The 19423-nt window shown below is 53.0% G+C and overlaps 1 protein-coding gene across 6 annotated transcripts in view; it reads right to left on the bottom strand.

Moving 5' to 3' along the window:
• Nucleotides 1–16300, bottom strand: part of EEFSEC (eukaryotic elongation factor, selenocysteine-tRNA specific) — a 171051-nt gene extending 154751 nt beyond the window's left edge. For 2 of the 6 annotated variants that reach the window (XM_081246902.1, XM_081246903.1), the window contains exon 1: nt 14339–16292. In XM_081246902.1, coding sequence (XP_081103028.1) covers nt 14339–14645 — 307 coding nt within the window. In that variant the 5' untranslated portion in view covers nt 14646–16292. Of the gene's footprint in view, nt 1–14338 lie in introns of all 6 variants that reach the window. The other 4 variants (XM_081246905.1, XM_081246900.1, XM_081246906.1 and 1 more) reach the window with 4 other exon arrangements.
• Nucleotides 16301–19423: the final 3123 nt, after the last annotated feature.

The following is a 19423-nucleotide window of genomic DNA, read 5'->3' as shown; positions in this document are numbered from 1 at the left end:
GCGGTTCAGGTGTAACAGGCTCAGTTAGAAAAGTGGCCTTGTGCTGGGCTGCCCAGAGCCGAGTTGGGCCACGCCTGAGCTCCGCCTGCTTCCTCGGGGTGCTGGGCCTTGCCTGGGGTGTTCACATCCTGGAGGCACCCAAAACCGGTACTTCCAGGTCGGGCGGGAACAAAGAGGGTTTGAGATCTCGAGTCTGGGGTGGGGGATGTGGTGGGGGAGGGGCCGTGCACCAATACGTGACTTTCAGCCTTGAAAGCCGCTCCCGGAAAACACCACCTAAGAGCTGGAAACAGGCAAGTCCTCTCATACAAGCGCAGAAACGGTTCCGCTCGGTGGGACCCTGTCCCTCTGGGAGGCGGGGGGCCACCTTCTTCTCCTGGAGACCCCCTGCTTTGGTAAGCACCATGGGCTCACAAAGAGAGAGCAGACTGAGTGGAGAGGGCTGCCAGCGGGCCCACATCTTCAGACGCTTTCAAAGTTAAGTCACATAATCTGATGATGTGAAAAGGGGAGAATACACATTTGACCCCTTGCTTCAAACAGAAATCTTCCCGTATGGTTTTTAATTGGAAGGCAGTTGTTTTGCTTTCGCAACACTCTTTAACCTCTGCCACTGTAGGTACAAGGCTGCAAACGATACTTCCATTGATTAAAAAAATAAAAAACAAACACTGAAAGAAACAATATTTTTCTTTTTAACGAAAAAAAAAGATAGCGAGCAGCTATTTTCTGGAGGGGTCACCACTTAAAGGCGTATATGGGACGCCACCCTGGCTGCAGCTTATGGTTTATTTTGTCTTGGAAAAGCCCGAGGTCATCATTCTAACTCTGTTGACCTGTTACCCTCCACAGTGATCATCTCCATCCAGGACCGCAAGCAAACACTGCCCTCTTGTGCACTGAACAGGGCCGAGTCGGCGCGGAGACGTTTCCACCCAGCACCCGTGGACGGCTGGCAGGCGGGCGTACAGCGGCCTCTCTGAGGCCCGGAGGGGTGTCAGGAAAGGATGACACACATCTGCGTCCAGGGTGCTTATTGCCACAGTGTCCCCAGACTGCCTTCCGGGACAGACTGTGAGGTAAGAGGAAGAGGGAAAGATTCAGCTGAAGAAATCAGACCAAAAATAACTGACTCTTATCTTTCCGAGAAAAGATTCATTCCTCAGGACTTCCCTGGCAGTCCAGCGGGTAAGACTCCGCCCTCCCAATGCAGGGGGCCCAAGTTTGATCCCCGGTCGGGGAACTAGATCCCGCATGCATGCCGCAACTAAGAATCCACATGCCACAACTAAGACCTGGTGCAGCCAAAATAAAAATAAATAATTAATTTAAAAAACCTTTATTGGTTACCATGGCAAGTTTTCTTTTTGCCTACTTAAAAAAACTTTTAGAATGACTAATGAATCTACAATAACAGTTTACAGTACTTTTTTTAATCTAGGAAATATTTGCCAGGAAAAGATTCCATTCGATTCCAGAAGGAGAAAAAAAAAGGCAGAGGGAACCCACGTTGCTGTTTCTCAGAGGAACACCGAAAGCTCAGTCGTGGTTCCTCTTCTTTCTGAGGAGCCCCGACCTGCAGGGTTACCTGCAACCTGGGGACAGGGCTCCATGGCCAGAAGACCAACCTGGCATCGCAAGAGAACCTCAAAGGATGTAAAATGACAAGAGCAAAGGCGAAGATCCAGTCCCGCCTGAGGCCAGGCCTACTTGGCAGGAAGCTCCAGGGGAAGCCCTGGTCTTCTCTGAGTGAGTCTTCCAGTTCTGTTCCCAACTATGACCACCCAGATGCTGCACCCACTCTTCCACCCCTCCAGGCACAAGCCAGGATGGGCCACATCTCACGCCAAACTCATTTCTGGGCAAGAAAAGGCAAAATCTGCCCCCAGTGCATTACCTTCAACCCAGTGGGCACCCCGGAAGGAAAGGGGACGAGAGAATGTTTCGGGGAGTGTCCGCATGCCTGCGGCCAGGAGTCAGGAGGAGGTGGGCTGGGTGCCAGCGACTTCAGCTCCTTCACATACTGGCTGTGATGCCCAGAGCTTGGCTCAGTGGTTCGGGAATGTGTGAACCACAGGTGGTCAAAGGGCCAGTGTTAAACGGCCAGCCACAGCCCCAGAGTCGTGACAGCTGTCCAGCTCACGTTATGCCAGGGTTACCTACCACCTCCTGTTTCCACGTCAGCCCCTTCCTCTAGCACGGGAAGAAAATGGGGGTCCAAGACCAGAAACAGGGCTCAGGTGCATGAAGCCGACAGGATAGCCTTGCGGAGGCCAGACAGGAGGCTGGCTGTGGCCCTCCCTCCCGTTCTCTTTCCCCCTATCAGAACCACAGGGCATGCGGCTGCTTTAACCTCCAGCAAAGCCAAGATTGACAGACTCCAAATATATATATCCATCCAGACACGCCAGCCCCACAGCAGATTCCTTTTGTGGACCCAGGCTCTGACACAGTCAGCCAGACTGAGCCTCTCATGTGTGGAACAGCCTGACCATCTCCTGCCTCAAACCCCTCCCATGTGCTGCTCCCTCTGCGGGCGTGCTCCCTCGTCCTTCCCAGCACGCTCACAACTTCGAGCTGCTGCTCGCTTCTGTAACACCCGCCTCCTCCACAATGCACACTGAGCTCCACTTCTGCCCGGCTCACCCACGTAAACCCTGCTCCTAGTGTGCAGTAGGTGGGTCAGGGTTTGCAGAATGAATGAATGAATGAATGCATCGACATGCCTTTCCTTCTGCAATGTCTGATCTTACAGAATTAGGTCACCTAGCCAGATTTCAGGACACTAAGAATTCTGGGAAGAGAAGGGAAAGACAGCCAAGGAACCAGGCTCACCTATGCAAACAGCCCCCAACCTACTGCAAAGAGCAGGTGCCAGAACGAACCAGGAGCCACCAGGAGACAGGTGTCAGGAGAGGGGTGGGCAGAGTCCATCTCAGATGCTACAGCACCCCTGATGCCAGGACTGCGGCAACACACACTTTCGGGGTCTCTGAGCTTTCCTTCGGGGACACGCATGGAGAACTCGATGGAGAAGCTGGCAGGCCCAGTGTCCAGCCTGTGCCCTGTGGCCTGCGGAGCCTGTTCTCTTTCCCCAGGAGCATCTCATCACACGAGGGCTCTGTAAGGGTGTGTGGACCCCGAGTTCATGTCCAGCCTCCCGGGCTCCGAAGAACCTGGTGCTCCAGGAAGTCTACATCCAGGAGGCACTCGGGCCCCAGGCTTGACCACCAGGGGCAGCAACTGCTTCTGGTCATGTTGTCCGACAAGACCTGGCTGAGCTGGGTCACCTGCTGGAAGCTACCACGCCAGCCCGCCTCTGGAGGGCCTCCTCCCCCTCAGCTTCACAGGCTACTTGCAGGACACCATGCTGGGCCACAGGCTCGCATTATGCTCATTTCCCAGTCCCCAAGCTCCGGGGCAAGTTTAGAAGTCCTCGTCCTGTCTCAGATCAGGTCTGAATTAATACCCTTCCTCCAGAGAACTCCAGTAGCAAAGTGAAAACAGACGCGCTAAACAATGGCCTTTGAGAGCCCCAGCAGGGACGGCTGGTGACAATGCAGCCCCAGGCTCTGAAAGAAACCTTAAGGTTAAAGGTTCACAGAGGCAGAAGAATTACCAAAGTACAAGTTTGTTCAAATTTCCTCCGGCAGATTTAAACAACCAGGGTCAAGCTGAAGATTGCCTGCAAAAACCTATGAGACAACTCAGCCCCTTTGAACTGCGTGGAGAAAGGAAAATATACGGTCTGGGAGGGATCTATGTTATAGCTTTTAAAAATGTTCTTGAAAAGGTCACCCCTGTTAACTCAAAATCAGCCCACTGAAGGATGTTTGAAAACTGCTTCTCTAAAACAACAGGGCTGCGGGCCCTCACCGTGTGCGGTGAGCTGCACGGGGTCTCCGTGTCCCCAGCATCAGTGTGCTGACCCTCTGTGGGCCATGAAATTAACCATCAGCACAGCAGAAATCTGCTCCGAGTTAAACTACTTTGCTACGCAAAGTGGCCTGAAAATGAAATATGAGGATTGAATTTCCACTGAAAGATTAACTTGTCTAACCTCCAGGCAGGCTTGCTCGGCTGTGAACCCTGTGTGGCCGGCCGGTGGCTTGAAGCCCCACAGGAGGCTGGACGCTGGCCGCAGGCAGAGGGAAGCGACCTGTCACCCACTCATTCATTCATTCACTTACTCGTCCGTGCTGCGTGCCTGCACTGAGGCCCTGCCCTTGGTCCTGGAGTCGGATGACAGCAGGACCCCATCCTCAAAGGGATCAGGTCGAGTAGGTGCAATGACAACAGACGGGAGGACAAGGGGTCCGGGGGCCCCGCGGGATGGTACAGACCCTCACCTGGTCGAGGCTGGGGAGGGCCAACGGTGAGGCTTCCCAGAGATGTGGTGTAGCCAGAAGACACCATGAGAGACCCCGGTCTGTCTGTCCAGAGACCTGCAGGCAGCTCGTTAAGCTGGGAGTCCTGAGCGACACAGAGACGCTGACCCATGAGGAAGTGCCCTGTCAGCCTGTGCGGAGATTAGCCTTTATGCCAACAGCACAGGAAGACCTTTTAAGACAGGGGAGTCAAATAATCACATTAGCCGTTTAGAAAGTTCTCGGCCACAGAGGGGAGGGCAGTTTCAAGAGGGGGCTGGAATCGAGACACTGCAGGCAGGTCGTGCTCGACCCGTGCAGAGTGGACGGAGGCCTGTCCAAGGAGCAGCTGTGCTGATGGGCAGAGGAGGTGAAGGACAGGCAAGAGTCTGTAAGGAGCCCGTGAAGGCGGAGACGGACACGCTGGGCACTGCGTGACTGGCCTGCCCCACTGTGGGCGCTTACTGCCCAGCGGGGGTGGGGATGGGGTCTTGCAAGCGTGGAATCTGGGGGCCTGTGGGGCTCACTGATGGAGAAGCCAGCCCAGCAGGCACTTGGATAGCAGGTCGAGAGCTGCCTACTGAAATGTGACTTAACTAAAATCAAATTACAGTTTCAGTTCGTCGGTTACACCAGCCACCGTGCAAGGACTCCACAGCCGCGGTGGCTCGTAGCTGCCACCCTGGGCTGCGCTGCTGGAAGACACTCCCACCGGCACAGAGGATCCTGCTGGATGGTGCTGGGAAAGCTCTGCACAGACTTTTCAAACACTGTCGCTCGAGGCCAGCGTGTGCCAGCCCTCCCCAGCCAGGTCGACGCCAGTGGTGACCCGCAGCTTTCTCCCAGCCTCCCGTGCTCTGCCCGTCCGCGGGCTCCAAACAGCAAGTGCTCAGGAAATGGAGCCTGGCTTACAGAAAGTCTTTTTTCTCTAGAGCAGATGCTCTGAGGACCGTCTCTGAACAGATCATCATTTCAGAGAGCAGGGAACGCTGGGGACGGACGGACACACGGACACGGACACACACACACACACACACACACACACACACACACAGAGGAGGGTCTTGGGTGCCTAGGGCATGAGGCCCTGAAATTCACCTGGAAATGACCCTGAGCAGAGTAAGTGCCACCCCGCAGTACAACCGGAAGGCAGAGCCCTCGTCCCAGCATCAGGTGACCAAGGCCGATCCACTCACTCCTGGAGCTTTAAGCCACCTGCGTAACCCCACAGCAAAGTGTGGAGCCCCGTGGCCAAGCAAGGCCGGCTCCAGAGGCCAAGCAGGTCAGCGCTGGCAATTCCAAGCACTGATTTTAAAAGGAAAAAGTCAGGTTTATCTTTAGGTAGCACCTGTGCATGCCACCAAATAAATGTCCTCGGGAAGTAGGTTAGAGACAAAGGAAATTATTCTAGTCTTCTTGAAGACCCCAAGACAAGAGAGGCATCATCACAACACAAGAGATACGGCAAGAGGGAAAGTCAACTTCTCGCCCAACAGCAAACCTTGTTTCTTCTGCTGCCAAGAGGGGATCGCCACGTGAGCTAAGTCCCCTTCCCCACGCAGCCACAGCCACTTCAAAGCAGCAGGAGCTTAATCACAAAGCGTAAGAAAATGAAAGACCCAATTAACAAAACACAAAACTCCAGTCATCCAGGGGAGAATGGAGGCGGAAGTCTCTGTTTTTGACAAACTGACTTACACAGAAAGTGCTGCCCAGGAGCTGGGCTCCCAGCAAAGCAGGTGCGGGCTGAGGTGCAACAGCAGCTGGTGCGGCCAGGCCGCCGACACGTGACCTGGAGCTGGCTCCGGACCTCTGCAGCCTCCTTTCTGTGGGTGACACCCTGAGTGTAGAGGGAAACACCCCCTCGGGGTCTGGCTGGCAGGATGCCGTGAGATAATCAAGGGTCTAGAACAGCGTCCGGACAGGAGATGCTCCCCAGGCACCACGCCCCTCCTCCGGGCCTCCACAGGGCATTCCTGCATCTGTACCCCCAGAGCCACACTCTCCCTCCTGGCGGTGTCCCCCTCTTGCCTCCAGTGGCCCTAGACCTGTGTCCCAGGTCTTCTCCTCAGACTCTTTAAAAGCACCCGAAGGATCTCCCAGCTGAAAACGTACCTGCCCTCCCCTGACAGGAGGCTCCCCAAGCTCCTGAGCTCTGGGCCCCGCGGACTCTGCAGCTCAGCTGCACACCTGCCCACACCCGAAGCACTGAACTTCTGGGTTGTTTTATGAAATCTGCCAATTTTTAAACGCTGGCAATGAATTTTAAAAGAAAGACTTTAGCAGACTTCCCTGGTGGCGCAGTACTTAAGAATCCGCCTGCCAATGCAAGGGACACGGGTTCAAGCCCTCGTCCGGGAAGATCCCACATGCCGCGCTGCAACTAAGCCCGTGCGCTACAACTACTGAGCCTGCGCTCTGGAGCCCGCGAGCCACAACTATTGAGCCTGCAGCTACTGAAGCCCACACGCCTAGAGCCCGTGCTCCGCAACAAGAGAAGCCACTGCAGTGAGAAACCCGCGCACCACAACAAAGAGTAGCCCCCGCTCGCCGCAACTAGAGAAAGCCCGTGCGCAGCAACGAAGACCCAATGCAGTCAAAAATAAATTAATTAAATCAATTAAAAAAGTAAAATAAAATAAAAAAGACTTTAGTATATGGGCCATCAAAACATATCTGCACAAGACCCTAGTGTGGGACGAGACCCTCCCAGGGGTGGACAGACAGGATGAGCCGCCTCCTGCTGGCAGTAAGGACAGGGGTGGGGAGGTCTAGGAAGAGGTCAGGAGGTGCCCTAAGGGCCTTCCAGAAACAAGCCAATGGCACTTCCTACACACCCACCACAGCCTCAATAATGTGTCGGGCACATTTAGTCGTCTCAAAATATGTTCATTTATTTAATTCAACTCAATTATTCGTTTAATTCAAATATTACTGAGTAAAGATAATCCACAGAATGGGAGAAAATATTTGCAAATCATATACCTAATAAAGGACTGGTATTCAGGATACACAACGAACCCTTACAACTCAATAATAAAAGCCAAATAACCCAACTAAAAAAAGGGCATAGGATCTGAATACACAGTTCTCCAAAGAAGATATACAAATGGCACAAGAACATATCAGGGAAATGAAAGTTAGAGCGACAAGGAGATATCACATCACACGCACCAGAACAGGTGCGATCAGAAGGACAGGCAGCGGGCCTCCCTGGTGGCGCAGTGGTTGAGAGTCCGCCTGCCGATGCAGGGGATACGGGTTCGTGCCCCGGTCCGGGGGGATCCCATATGCCGCGGAGCGGCTGGGCCCGTGAGCCGTGGCCGCTGAGCCTGCGCATCCGGAGCCTGTGCTCCGCAGCGGGAGAGGCCACAACAGTAAGAGGCCCGCGTACCGCAAAAAAAAAAAAAGGACAGGCAGCAACAAGTGCTGGCAAGGCAGTGAAGACATCAGACCCTCCTACACTGCTGGTGGGAAGCAAAGCAGTGCAGCTGCTGTGGAAAACAGTCTGGCAGTTCCTCAAAAAGCAGACACAGAGTTACCCTCTGATTCCACCAATTCCACTCCTACGGATAAACCCAAGAGAATGGAAACATGCGTCCACACAGAGACTTGAACACAAACGTCCACGGCAGGATTATTCATAATAGTCAAAAAGTGAAAACAGGGCTTCCCTGGTGGCGCAGTGGTTGAGAGTCCGCCTGCCGATGCAGGGGACACAGGTTCGTGCCCCGGTCCGGGAGGATCCCACATGCCGCGGAGCAGCTAGGCCCGTGAGCCATGGCCGCTGAGCCTGCGCGTCCGGAGCCTGTGCTCTGCAATGGGAGAGGCCACAACAGTGAGAGGCCCACGTACCGCAAAAAAAAAAAAAAAAAAAAAGTGAAAACAACCCAAATGTCCTTCAACTGATAACGGATTTTTAAAAAGTGATCCATCCATATAATGGATACTCTGTGGCCATAAAAAAGGAATGATGGGGGAAGGGAAAGGGGAGTTTAATGGGCACAGAGTTTAGCTTTTGTAAGATAAAAGGAGTTCTAGAGATGGAGGCCACTGAACTATAAACTTAAAAATGGTTAAGATGGTACATTTTATGAAATATGTACTTTACCACAATTAAAAATAACAGAATTTTAAAAAGGAATGAAGCATAGGTCACGCTATAACATGGATGAACCTTGGAAGCATTACACTTCGTGGAAGAAGCCAGACACAGAAGGCCACATATTGTATGATTCCATTTATGCGAAATGTCCAGAATGGGCACATGGGCAGAGACACTGAGTAGACTAGAGGCTGCCAGGCCTGGGGTCAGGGAGGAGGTGCAGGACTGCTAACGGCTGTGGAGTTTCTTTTCACAGTGATGGAGCTTAGACTGTGGCACTGGCTACACAACTCTGTGAAGAGGCTGAAAACACTTAAGTGTGCACTTGAAATGGGAAAATTTTATGGAATGTGAATTATATCTCAATACAAATGTTTAAAAGCAGCCTTCACTGTCCACTCTATGCCTGGCCCTGGCCTGGCCCTAGAGCCACACAGAGGCCTCCAGACTAACGGGAACAACAGGTAGAACGCCTCCTGGTCACCTCAGGTGACTCAGAGCTCCAGAGACGGTCATCTCTGTCACCCCACGCAGCACAGCCTCGAAGGCCTGCTGCTCAGAGGGAGACTCGGGCCCAGCCTGGTCTAGGCCCTGGCCAATGCAAGGATGAGAGAGCGGGGAATAGGTCTCAGGGCTTAATTTACCGGTTGGTTCCTGGGGCGCCTGCCCAAATCTTATTCCAGCCTGGATGGAGTGATTCTGAAGAAAAACCCAAGAGCCACAAAGGCGATGCTAAGTGAAAAGTTTAAAAGCAATTAATTTTAAATGATTACAGCTTTACCAAAAGCTGTGGCTATGATTTCCTTCTGACTTTGATTATAACCTTCCAGCAAAATATTCGTCTCGTCAAGGCAAGTCTACATTATTTTCTATTCTTAGCATGACTGCAAAATATTCTTTGATTTAACATTTGATATGTTTTGTTCTCAAGGGCAAGCCCCACGAGAAGAAAAATGTACCCCAACAGAATGAAATATGACTACCTGCTTCCACTTTTCTTCCTTGTTGATTCCTGCTCAAATATTCTGCATTCATTTAAACTCAAGGCCACGTCTCTGATGTTATGCTGCTCCCACACTGTCACCCAAACCCAAGCAGTCACCCACTATCCAGGGGCAGAGAAAGTGCCACAGACGGAGCTGGACTTGCATCTCCTGGAGACGCTGAGGGCGCTGAGCTTGGAATGAGAGGGGGTGCTGCCCAGGTGCGCACTGAGGAAAAGGAAATGAAGACCCAACAGATTCTAGGAGCTAAAGAAGCTAGGGCTAAAGAAGCATTTCCACTTACATCACCGCCTTTAAATATGCCTCAATATTTTAGGACAAGCCTATGATACCATAACATAACACAATGCATTTCTGGACAGATTCACTAGAAGACTAGGGGCTAAGAAAACCAGAGTGTCTTTTTTGTTTGTTTGTTTGGTTTTGCATCAGAAAAACACCCACATTCCTGGGGTGGCCAGGCCTCCGGTTTGTCATTTCTGCTCGGGCCACACTGCCTGCTGGGGACTAAGTGCAGACGCCCGAAGAGCAGAGTAAAAACCTGGTGGAAAACACACGGTCGTTTGCACATGAACCTGTCTCATGGGTCCAAAGAGAGCATCTCGGTCAGACTGCAGGCGCACTCTTGGATAGAACGGCCCAAGGGACCGTGCTTCTCCATGTTGTCACACGAGCACAGAGAGTTGGAAAAACGGAGAAGGGGAAGTAGCTTAAGTGTCCTAAAGAATGCTCCCTCCCAGGCCGCAGAGACAGGCACCTCCAGGGCTGCTGACTGATCTCCAAAGCTAGGAGCCCTGAGTCACACTTGCGAGGCTGTGGTAGACGAGCAGCTCCAGCCAGGGGGGTCCAGAGAGGGCCCAAACCTGGCAGGAAGCACCGCTTAAACGGAGGGGCGTGCGGGGGGCACAGGAGGCTAGCGATCAGGGTGACAGTCGTGGCAAAAGAGCTGCTGTTCATTAACCACAGGGACAAAAGACTGGGAGACAATGCACTGTTAATCGTAGCAGCCACCAGAGGACTATAAATTGCCAAGCCAAGATACCAGCATTTTTCAGGCCTCTTCCTTCCTGCCAGAGTGAGATTGAGGATGGGTCCAAGTCCCTCACCCCCACCCAAGTCTTTAAAACATACATTACTGAATCTTTTTGAAGTTCTAACCCTGAAAGATTTATACTCTAAGACAGATAGGAGAAAAATACTGCCCAGAAACACCATCACAGGGCCTGGAGCGGACGGGCACCCTTGTCCATTCACACTGAGAATGCCAGTGCTCTGTGGGCAGATCAGCGTGGGTTCAAACTAGCTCTCACCCTTCAGATCTGTGTTCCCTAACCTCCCTGAGCCTCTGACTTTTCATCTGTCCCATGGGAGTATCACCTCTTACCTCCCAGGATTGCTATGAGGGTTAAACAAACAAAACAAGTCACAATGCTGGCACTAAATACATGCTAAGTATTGACGTCACTATTAACCCCCAGCACCACTTAGCAGTTTTATCTATGGCCACAGGGATCAAGGAGATAAAACCCAATTTTCTCTAAGTTAAAAAATGATCTTTTTGTACATGAAAGTATCTTGGGGGACGATGGAATTAAAGAGAGCTGGCTTTAAGATACACTAAACTTTAGAGGTATCATCACGGAACTCAGACAGTCACTCTAATTTCCTTCTGCTTCGGATAGGGCATTTAGCAAGGGGTTTGAATCACTCCCAGTGAGCTGGGACCTGCAGCGGCAGCCCCGCCTCCCGGCACAGGTGCGCTGCCAGCTGGAGTCCCGGCTCAGCCACCTCGCCTCTTTCTAAAGCTCCGGCCTCATCACATCACAAACCTACTTTAAAAGCATTCCAAGGCCCTTCGAAGAAATCTGCACCGAGGGCCCGATCTAAGCCCCACTCACCGCTCTACACGATCTCGCCTTCACCTTCCACGCCTCTCCCCACTCACCAGGCCCATTTCCAGCTGCTAAATGCTGGCAGCTACCCCTGGCTCTGAACAGACAAGAGAGCAGGCTCACGCCTCAGAGCCCCACCCAGGCTGTGCTGCCACTGGGCAAGCTTTTCTTTCTCCACCACGCCCCAGCAAAGCAAGTCACCCCTGTGCAAAGAGCCCTAATGAGTCACTGCACACCGCACAGCACTCTCCCCCTGGCTCTGCTGTCAGCCCCCAGAGGGGCCCTGCTGGTGACTTTCGATCCCCCCCACCAACCCCGGCTTCATTCATTTGGGACTTCCGAGTGCCTCCTAGATGCCAGGCTCTGGCCCAATTCCTGCTACGCTCTCGTGGAGGACAGAGGCCATCAACAAGCACATCAAGCGTATCAGACACACCAAGGGCTAGCAGGAAACAAAACACGGATGTGAGAAAGTATGACGGTAGAGAACTGGGGACACTTTAGGCCAGTAGGTCAGAGGAGGCCTCTCCGGGTGACACTCGAGCTGAGACTTAAATGAGGAGGGCACAGCAGGTGCAACACTGGCCCATCCAATAAGTAGGAGGAGGCCAGTGTGACTGGAGGTCAGGAGCCATGGATGAGGCTCAGGGGAGGGCAGAAGCCAGATCATGGGTCACTGGGAGGGCAATGAGCAGCGCCTGGACAGTCTTCAGCTGACGGCTGACCTGATCTGAAGAACATCCATAAAGGAGCAGACTGTCCACCGTGCGGGGGGTCAGCAGAGGGAGGAGGGGAGGGCCCACAGTCTGCAGAGGAAGGACAAGTGAAGACACAACATGAGGATAACGAAGGGGATGCACCAGACCCGGGTCAGGGGCTGCAGAGCAGGTGCCAACGCCTGCCCAGGGAACTTGACTTGCCAAGCTTCAGTTTTCTCATCAGAAGAGTGGGGCCCACGCCCCCCTACACCCCCATCACTCAGCGTTATCGCACAGATGCAAGTTTGTAGCCACAGGCGTGGACCCGGGCAGGCACTCAGAGGCAGCTCCTTTCCCCCAAAAGAAAAAAGCCACTTTTTCTTCTCACTTCCCTGAGTGGAGGATGGGAATCTCATCTACTGAAGGAAGAAGAGTCGCAGCCCTGGTCCCACCACTGCAATGTGCTCAGGTCACATGTCAACACCTGTAAGAAGACAAGGAGAGTCTCCCCTCTCAGGGGCAAGAGAAACGTAAGAGCCGCAGTGTTCGTAACAGGAGAGAAATCCCTCTTCATTTCTTCAACAATTTACAGTCTAAAGCAAGGATTGTCAGATGCTTGCAGGCGTTATAATTTGATGCCTGAAACCTTCTGTCCTATGAAGAAACACCACGAACGTACATGTGGAAGGGGAGGGCAGAGTACAGTGACCCGGGAAGTGGCAAGCGTGCAAGAAAAGCAAAGCCAGTTGAGACCTGCCAGAGTGTGGACAGTCCAGAATCACATCCGAGGTCACAAGGTCAGTGAGGGAGAAAGCCAGGCCTCACCACAGACTCCAGAAGCATGTCCTTCACTCCCTACACCTGTCGCAAGAAAAGACAAACAATCTGCCTTCCCATTTTTTAACCTCCAACCTACACTGGCTCAGAGAACGTGTCCTAAAATGTACCTGGACGTGACCAAACAGAAATCAGTTACAAGGGGAGGGGAGACCAGAGAGCATCGCGTGCCCCTTCACATGCATCTGTGGCTGGACCACGGCCGGAGTAGAACATGTGAGGCGGGGGACCGGAGCAGGTTCCTGCTCCTCTTCAAGCCTCCGGTTCCTCTCCTGAAAATGGGGAAATGACCTCAGACTGCCCGCAGCATGGACCAGACAGGAGGTGACAAGGTGAAAGTACTCAACACTCATCATACAGCAGGGCTCGCTATGCCCAGCGAGCGACCAGTGCAGCTGCCCACCAGCAGGCCGATAAAACCATCTGACCAAGAAGTGTTCCTATACGTGCTCGTGGGTGCAGAGAATGCCACCGGAAGGGACTGGAGGAAGTGGAAAGCAGGGAGGTACCGGGTCCCTGGGTCAGCGGTGACGAGGAGTCTCTGAACTATATATACACCCTTTGTGCCACGTACTTGTCTACCATTTTTCTATATAAACAAAACACCTGTCCATGGAGTCAAGTATACTGAAATGGGTGTGGAAAAGTAATCCACAGAGGTGTACTAGTGGCTTCCGCTGGCGAGATGGGAGGGGTAATTAGGGGCCTTCTGCCTGGTTTGTAACGTTCTATCTCTTCAGAAGTAGAATGTATTCATGTACTACTTGTATAATTAAAATTAATTAAATGGTACAGCTCAGGAAGGCTTTTGGGCAGTACCCACCACGACTCTCTGCCCCAGCATCTCAGTTCTAGGGTCTTTCCACACAGACACACTAGCACACCCACCAAGACGTCTGTTCTATAAAACTCACTGAAGCATCGTTAGCAAAAATGAGTAACGACATAAATGTCCATCATTAAGACATTCAGAAAACGGTGGTGCAAGTGTACAACGGAATTTCATGCGACCTTTAAAAAGAATGATGTTGCTTTATATGTACGAATGGGCAGGCCCGAGTATTGAGTGAAGTACTCAATCGAGTGGTGTTACCATTTTGTGGAAAAAAAAAAAAAAAAGAACGAGAAAAGGAGGGGTCGACGTATACACAGGAACGCTGCCTGCACACGGAGTTCCTCCGAAATGGCACAGGAGGGGACAGCGGCTGACTCCGGAGACGGGCAGCAGGAGACCAAAGGACAGCGAGTGGACGCCTTCTGGACACTCTCAGGGTCTCTGAGTTTCCCTAACCTGTGCGTGTATTACGAACGCATGTGGTAAAAAAACAAAACAAAACACTTTCGCTGCTTTCGGGGCGGCGCGAGAGAGGCTTCCCGGCGGGCGCCCCCGCCCCGGCGCGTCCGAGCCCCGCACCCCCCGCCCGCCCGCGCTCACCGCCGATAATGGTCCGGATGAGGGAGGCGTGCCCGGGGCAGTCGACCAGCGTGACCTGCAGCCGCGGCTCGTCCCCTGGCTCGGGCTCGGGCTCGGCCCCCAGCGGCGCCGGCCGCAGGCGCGCGGGCAGCGGCACCGAGAAGCACGAGAAGCCCAGGTCGAGCGTGATGCCGCGCTCGCGGCTCTGCGGCTGCTTGTCGAAGGCGGCGGTGGAGGCTGTGGTGCTGAGCGCGCGCGCCAGCGCCGTCTTGCCGCTGTCGATGTGGCCCAGGACGCCCACGTTCACGTTCACCCGCCGGCCCGCCATGCCGCCGCTGCGGTCCGCCCGCTAAGCCGGCCCCCGCCGCCCGCGCCCCGCTCGCGCGTTCCGGCGCCGAAGCTTCCGGCCGCGCGGTCAGTCCGCCGAGCCGGGGAGCCAGGGGCCGGGGCCGACCTCCGTCCGTCCTCGCGTTCGTTCGTTCGTTTCCACGGGCTCTAGCTGAGCGCCCTCTGGGCACCCGCGCGGGGACAGGTCGCTCTCCCCGCACGACATGGGGCACCCGGAGTGAGGGGAAACAATAACCGAGAGTAAAGACGGAACCAGACCACTATGGACCCCGAGAAGCCCTGGGGAAATACAGCAGCGGTGGAAGGACCAGGCCCGGGGCAGGGAGGGCGGGCCGCGAAGCTGAGCCCGTCCTGCCGAAGAGCCAGCGCGGGAAACCTGGGAAGGCTGCTCGGAGTATCTCGGACGCGGGCAGTCAGCCTGGCCTCAGGGGGCCGCCAAACTGTACGCAGAAGGTCGTGTGCGTGCGCGCGTGCTGGGGAGGGCCTGCAACGCTCATTCTCTTGAAATGTCACCCACAGAAAAGGTGTCACTCACGGGCAACAACACGGATCACAAATTTAAATGTCTGCCCTGGCCAGGCAGGTGACTCGCCAGAGAGTAATCAGCAGGGTTTAAGGTGCCCGGGGTGGTGGAGACTGCGGAGGTGGAGAGCACATGTCCTGTGTCGACAGATGGGGAGCCACGGCTCAGCTTTGGCCAAGTGACACCAGGCGGGAATGCTAGTCCAACAGTGCCCCATCTTCCCGCTTTTCAAGAGACGAGAGTGTTTCTATGTGAAATCTGAGAGACATTTTGCCTGGTGAAGCCACCGAGACTTGGGGCTGCGGGCTGTAGCTGTTACCCAGCCCGACTTAACCTAAGCGCTCACCAGCGGCAGGGCTGGGGCTTTAAGCCAGGTCTTAGACCGTCTCCAACTCCCACCACAGCTGGCTCCAAGACAGGTGCTGCCCCAGCAGTAGCCTGGAGTCCAGCCCTGTCTCCACAAGTGCCAAGGAGACGGCAGCTCTGAGTTGTCTGAAAAGATTCAGACTGTATGCTGGGGTCAGCTGTGCCCCTGCACCAAGCAGAGAAATACAGACCTCTGCCTAGGCAGGTGTTGAGTCATAAGCTCACTCCAAGAGCCAGGGAGAGTGTGAGGGACACCGTGTAGGAACTGGAGTCCTGTTGCCAGCAAAATGCAGGTCACATCACGCCCCCTCCTTTGTCCTTTGCCCTATCCTGGCTTCTACCCCCATGAGGCGAGTTTGCTTTAGACCAGGCTGGTGCCCTGGTGCTCTCCCCTGTCCCAGCAGGCTGAGGACCCCTTACACATCTTTGCTTGCCCTCGGCCTGGCACATCAAAGGCTCCATAACTGTTTCTTGAGTGGACTCACCTCCAAACCTCCAGCCCACAAAGACACCATCCTCTGCAGCAGACTCCTGGGTCCCAGCCTGGGTTCCAAGGCTGGGCCTGGTCCCTGGGAAATGATTGACAGGGAACGGCCTGCAGAACTGCGATTATTTGGGATTTGTTCTTAATGTTAATGCGATGCTGGTTCCTTTCTGTTTCTTTAATGCCATTTTGTACGAAGGTAGTTCAAAGTTCTTTACGAACAGCTAGTAATTAATTCAACTTCATTAAGGCCAATTAATCCAGGATTAATTATAAATTTGCTCAGAGGAAGTTATTATACTTTGCTCTTTGATTTGAGTTTGGCTTTAAAGCTTCTTTTAGGAGTAAAATGGAAATTTCCCTTTTCTCTGAGGGTGTCTACCTTGCCAGTGGTTGTGTTAACCACGTACCTTCCTCGACACGTCCCACACTAACCTCAGATGAGGTTGTCACCCAGGCCACCACTGTGCTCCATGGCACTCCCAGTACCGAGCAGATCTGCTAATGCCCCGTTAGCTGCAGGGTGGGAGCTGATGTCCTGGCAAGAACTGGCCCCACACAGGTTCAAATCACGGCCCTACCTCGTGCTGGCTGTGTGCCTGGGAGCACACCTTCCACCTGGATATGGATACAAACTCTTTAAGGTCTACAGTGGTCGGCGTCCCCTCCCTCTTCTTCTGTAAGACTCCTCAACTCTCCTTGGAGGTATCACACTCCTCTCCTCCAGGTCACGATGGGGGCTGACTGAACGCTAGCTCTAGGGGTGGGCCTGAGACTCAGGTCCATGCCAGTAGCCATGACCATTGGTTTGGCAGTGAGCGTGTGACCCAAGTTGGCACAATCGGAGAAAACCCTGGAATTTTTTCCAGGACAGGCAATAGAAAAGTGTGCTCTCTGATACTGGACTAAAACCTGGGGAAATCAGTCTGGGCCCTAATGGGACCCCTGGAGGGAAGCCTGGCCACAGCAGAACAGTGGCCTCCAAAGATGTCCGTGTCCTGGCACCTGTGATGGTGTTGCCCTACATGGTAACGAGACTTGGCAGGTGTGATTCAGTTAAGGATCTTGCGATGGCGGGGATGAGGGAGGTGGGGAGCTCACCCTGGATTATCCTGTGGGCCTGATGTCGTCACCAGGGTCGTTATAGGAGGGAGGCGGGAGGATGAGAACCAGAGATGGCGTCATGAGAAGATGCTGCTGGCCGTTACTGTTTTTAAAGGTGGAAGCAGAACATAAGTCCAGGAAGGTGGGCAGCCTGTAGAAGCTGGAAAAACCCAGACTGTGGGTGCTGCCCCAGGGCCTCCAGAAAGGAACGCAGCCCTGCCCACACCTTGATTTTAGTCCAGTGAGGCCCATTTTGCACACTGACCTGCAGAACTGTAAAAGAATACCTGTGTGTTGTTTTATGCCATTAAGTTTGTAGCAATTTGTTACTGCAGCCATAGGAAACTAATACAAACGTTTACTTGGAGTGTGGAGTCTCTTCCCATTTATTAAATCAGTGAAGGGCTCCTAACTCCCTCCCACCTGGTCAGAGAATCAGAGTCTGACAGCTAAGACCTACACTGGAAATAGCCTCACGGCCTGTCCTGTGGTCAGACCTGCTGCTTTCGCCCAGGCTGCCCTGACCTCTGACCCCATTGCCACGTGACGCCAGTGGGACGCCAGTGGGACGATGGTCCAGATGGAGCCCTGGGGACCTGCAGGCTCCAGCTGCTTTCTCGGCATCTGCTGCCAGGTTTCCACACTGCAGTGGGATGTGCCTGCTGAGACGGACGGAAACTGTTCCCCAGCAAAGAAGGCTGCAATCGGAGGCACAGGCTTCACCCTGGCTAACCTGACCCCGTCCCCAGCCCCACTTCCTGCCTCGGGCTCCAAAGCAATTCCAGTGAGTGCCCTCGGGTACTGTTTCTGTTTGAAAAGCATGACAAAATTACCAGGAAGGGCAGGACACACACACAGCAGGCAGATATCCAAGGGAGAAATAGCCCATGTGTTTATGTTCCAAAGCTCTGATGCCATATTCTGTGCCCCTCCCAGTGCTTGAGCCCATTGTAAAAGATCTCACTGAATTCTTTTCATAATCCTAGGAGGTGCCGTTATTGCTACTTCACAGCAGAGGGAAGAGGACCAGGAGAGGTGACTTGCTCAGGCCCTCTGTTCCCTGCCAGCTGATCCTTGTTTTATGTCAGGTTTTTTTCAACCTCAGTGATATGAGCCATCTTCATAATTTATGCAATATCCAGGTACCACCTACAACTTCATATTTTTCTTTAAGTTTGACTTAAATAAAAGTATTTCCCTTACACAGAAAAACATTATCACTTGCCATAAGTAGCTGGGAACCACAACAACCTCAGAATCAGGATCTTTAATAAAAAGAGAGATTAGCAAGCGTTAGAAAGGGGTGAACGTCACACTCCACCCCCTAAGACTCACTAAATTAAAATTAAAAAGGCAATAATGTTCTCACTATGTGGATCAACTTTATTTAATTTTATGTCTTTGTACCACCTCTAAGATGCCAGCAACATTATTTAATTGTATGTCTCGTACCACCTCTAAGGTGTCCCTTCTGTCCCCAGAAATCAGCCTGGGGCTGAAATAACAAGCATACCAATTAGGTTGGCAACAATCAGAAAGGGGGCTGAGAATGTGGGAATATAAGACCAGGGACTAAGCCAATCAGCTTAAAAAGGGGACTCGTTCAACAGGGACTTTCTTTGATTTTGATTCTGATTGCTTTGGATCTTGGGGATCATGGCTCTGAAGCGCACCCCAGACACTGGGAACTATCCTGCTTGTAATCATCGTAATAATCTTTGTAGTGCGTTGTATTCTCTCAAGAGCTTTAAATGCGTGTTTGCAGCCACTAACCACCACGCAAATGATCTCCTTACGACTGAAACATCAGAAAAAGAACGAAAGAAAGACTGACAAAGAACGTGAACCCGACGTCATAACCTGTGAGCACCACACAGAGCGTCAGCAGAAGCTGCAAGGCCTCCAGAGTGGCAGCTGGGAATAGCACTAATGCCTTAAATTTGTATTGCATCCCTCAGGCTGAGAGACTGGTCAAAAGGAGGAAATTGTTAAAAATAAGACAATGGGCCCCAAATGCAGTGGCTTATGCTAAGCCTCAAGTCACCAAATCAAGACTTAGTTACTGGACTTCCCTGGTGGTCCAGTGGTTAAGACTCCACGCTTCCACTGCAGGGGACGCAGGTTCGATCCCTGGTTGGGGAACTAAGATCCCACATGCCACATGGCATGGCCCCCCCCCCAAAAAAAAAATTTAAGTTTCAGCTCTTTCCCCTTTGAATGGTCTTGGCAGCCTTGCTGATATACTGAGGGTTTATTTCTGGGCTTTCTATTCTATTCCATT

This window comes from Mesoplodon bidens, assembly GCF_964165515.1.
Source record: "Mesoplodon bidens genome assembly, chromosome: 10".
Classification (NCBI taxonomy): Eukaryota; Metazoa; Chordata; class Mammalia; order Artiodactyla; family Ziphiidae; genus Mesoplodon; species Mesoplodon bidens.
Note: the sequence above shows the minus strand (reverse complement) of the source record. Positions and strands in the feature narration are given on the sequence as shown.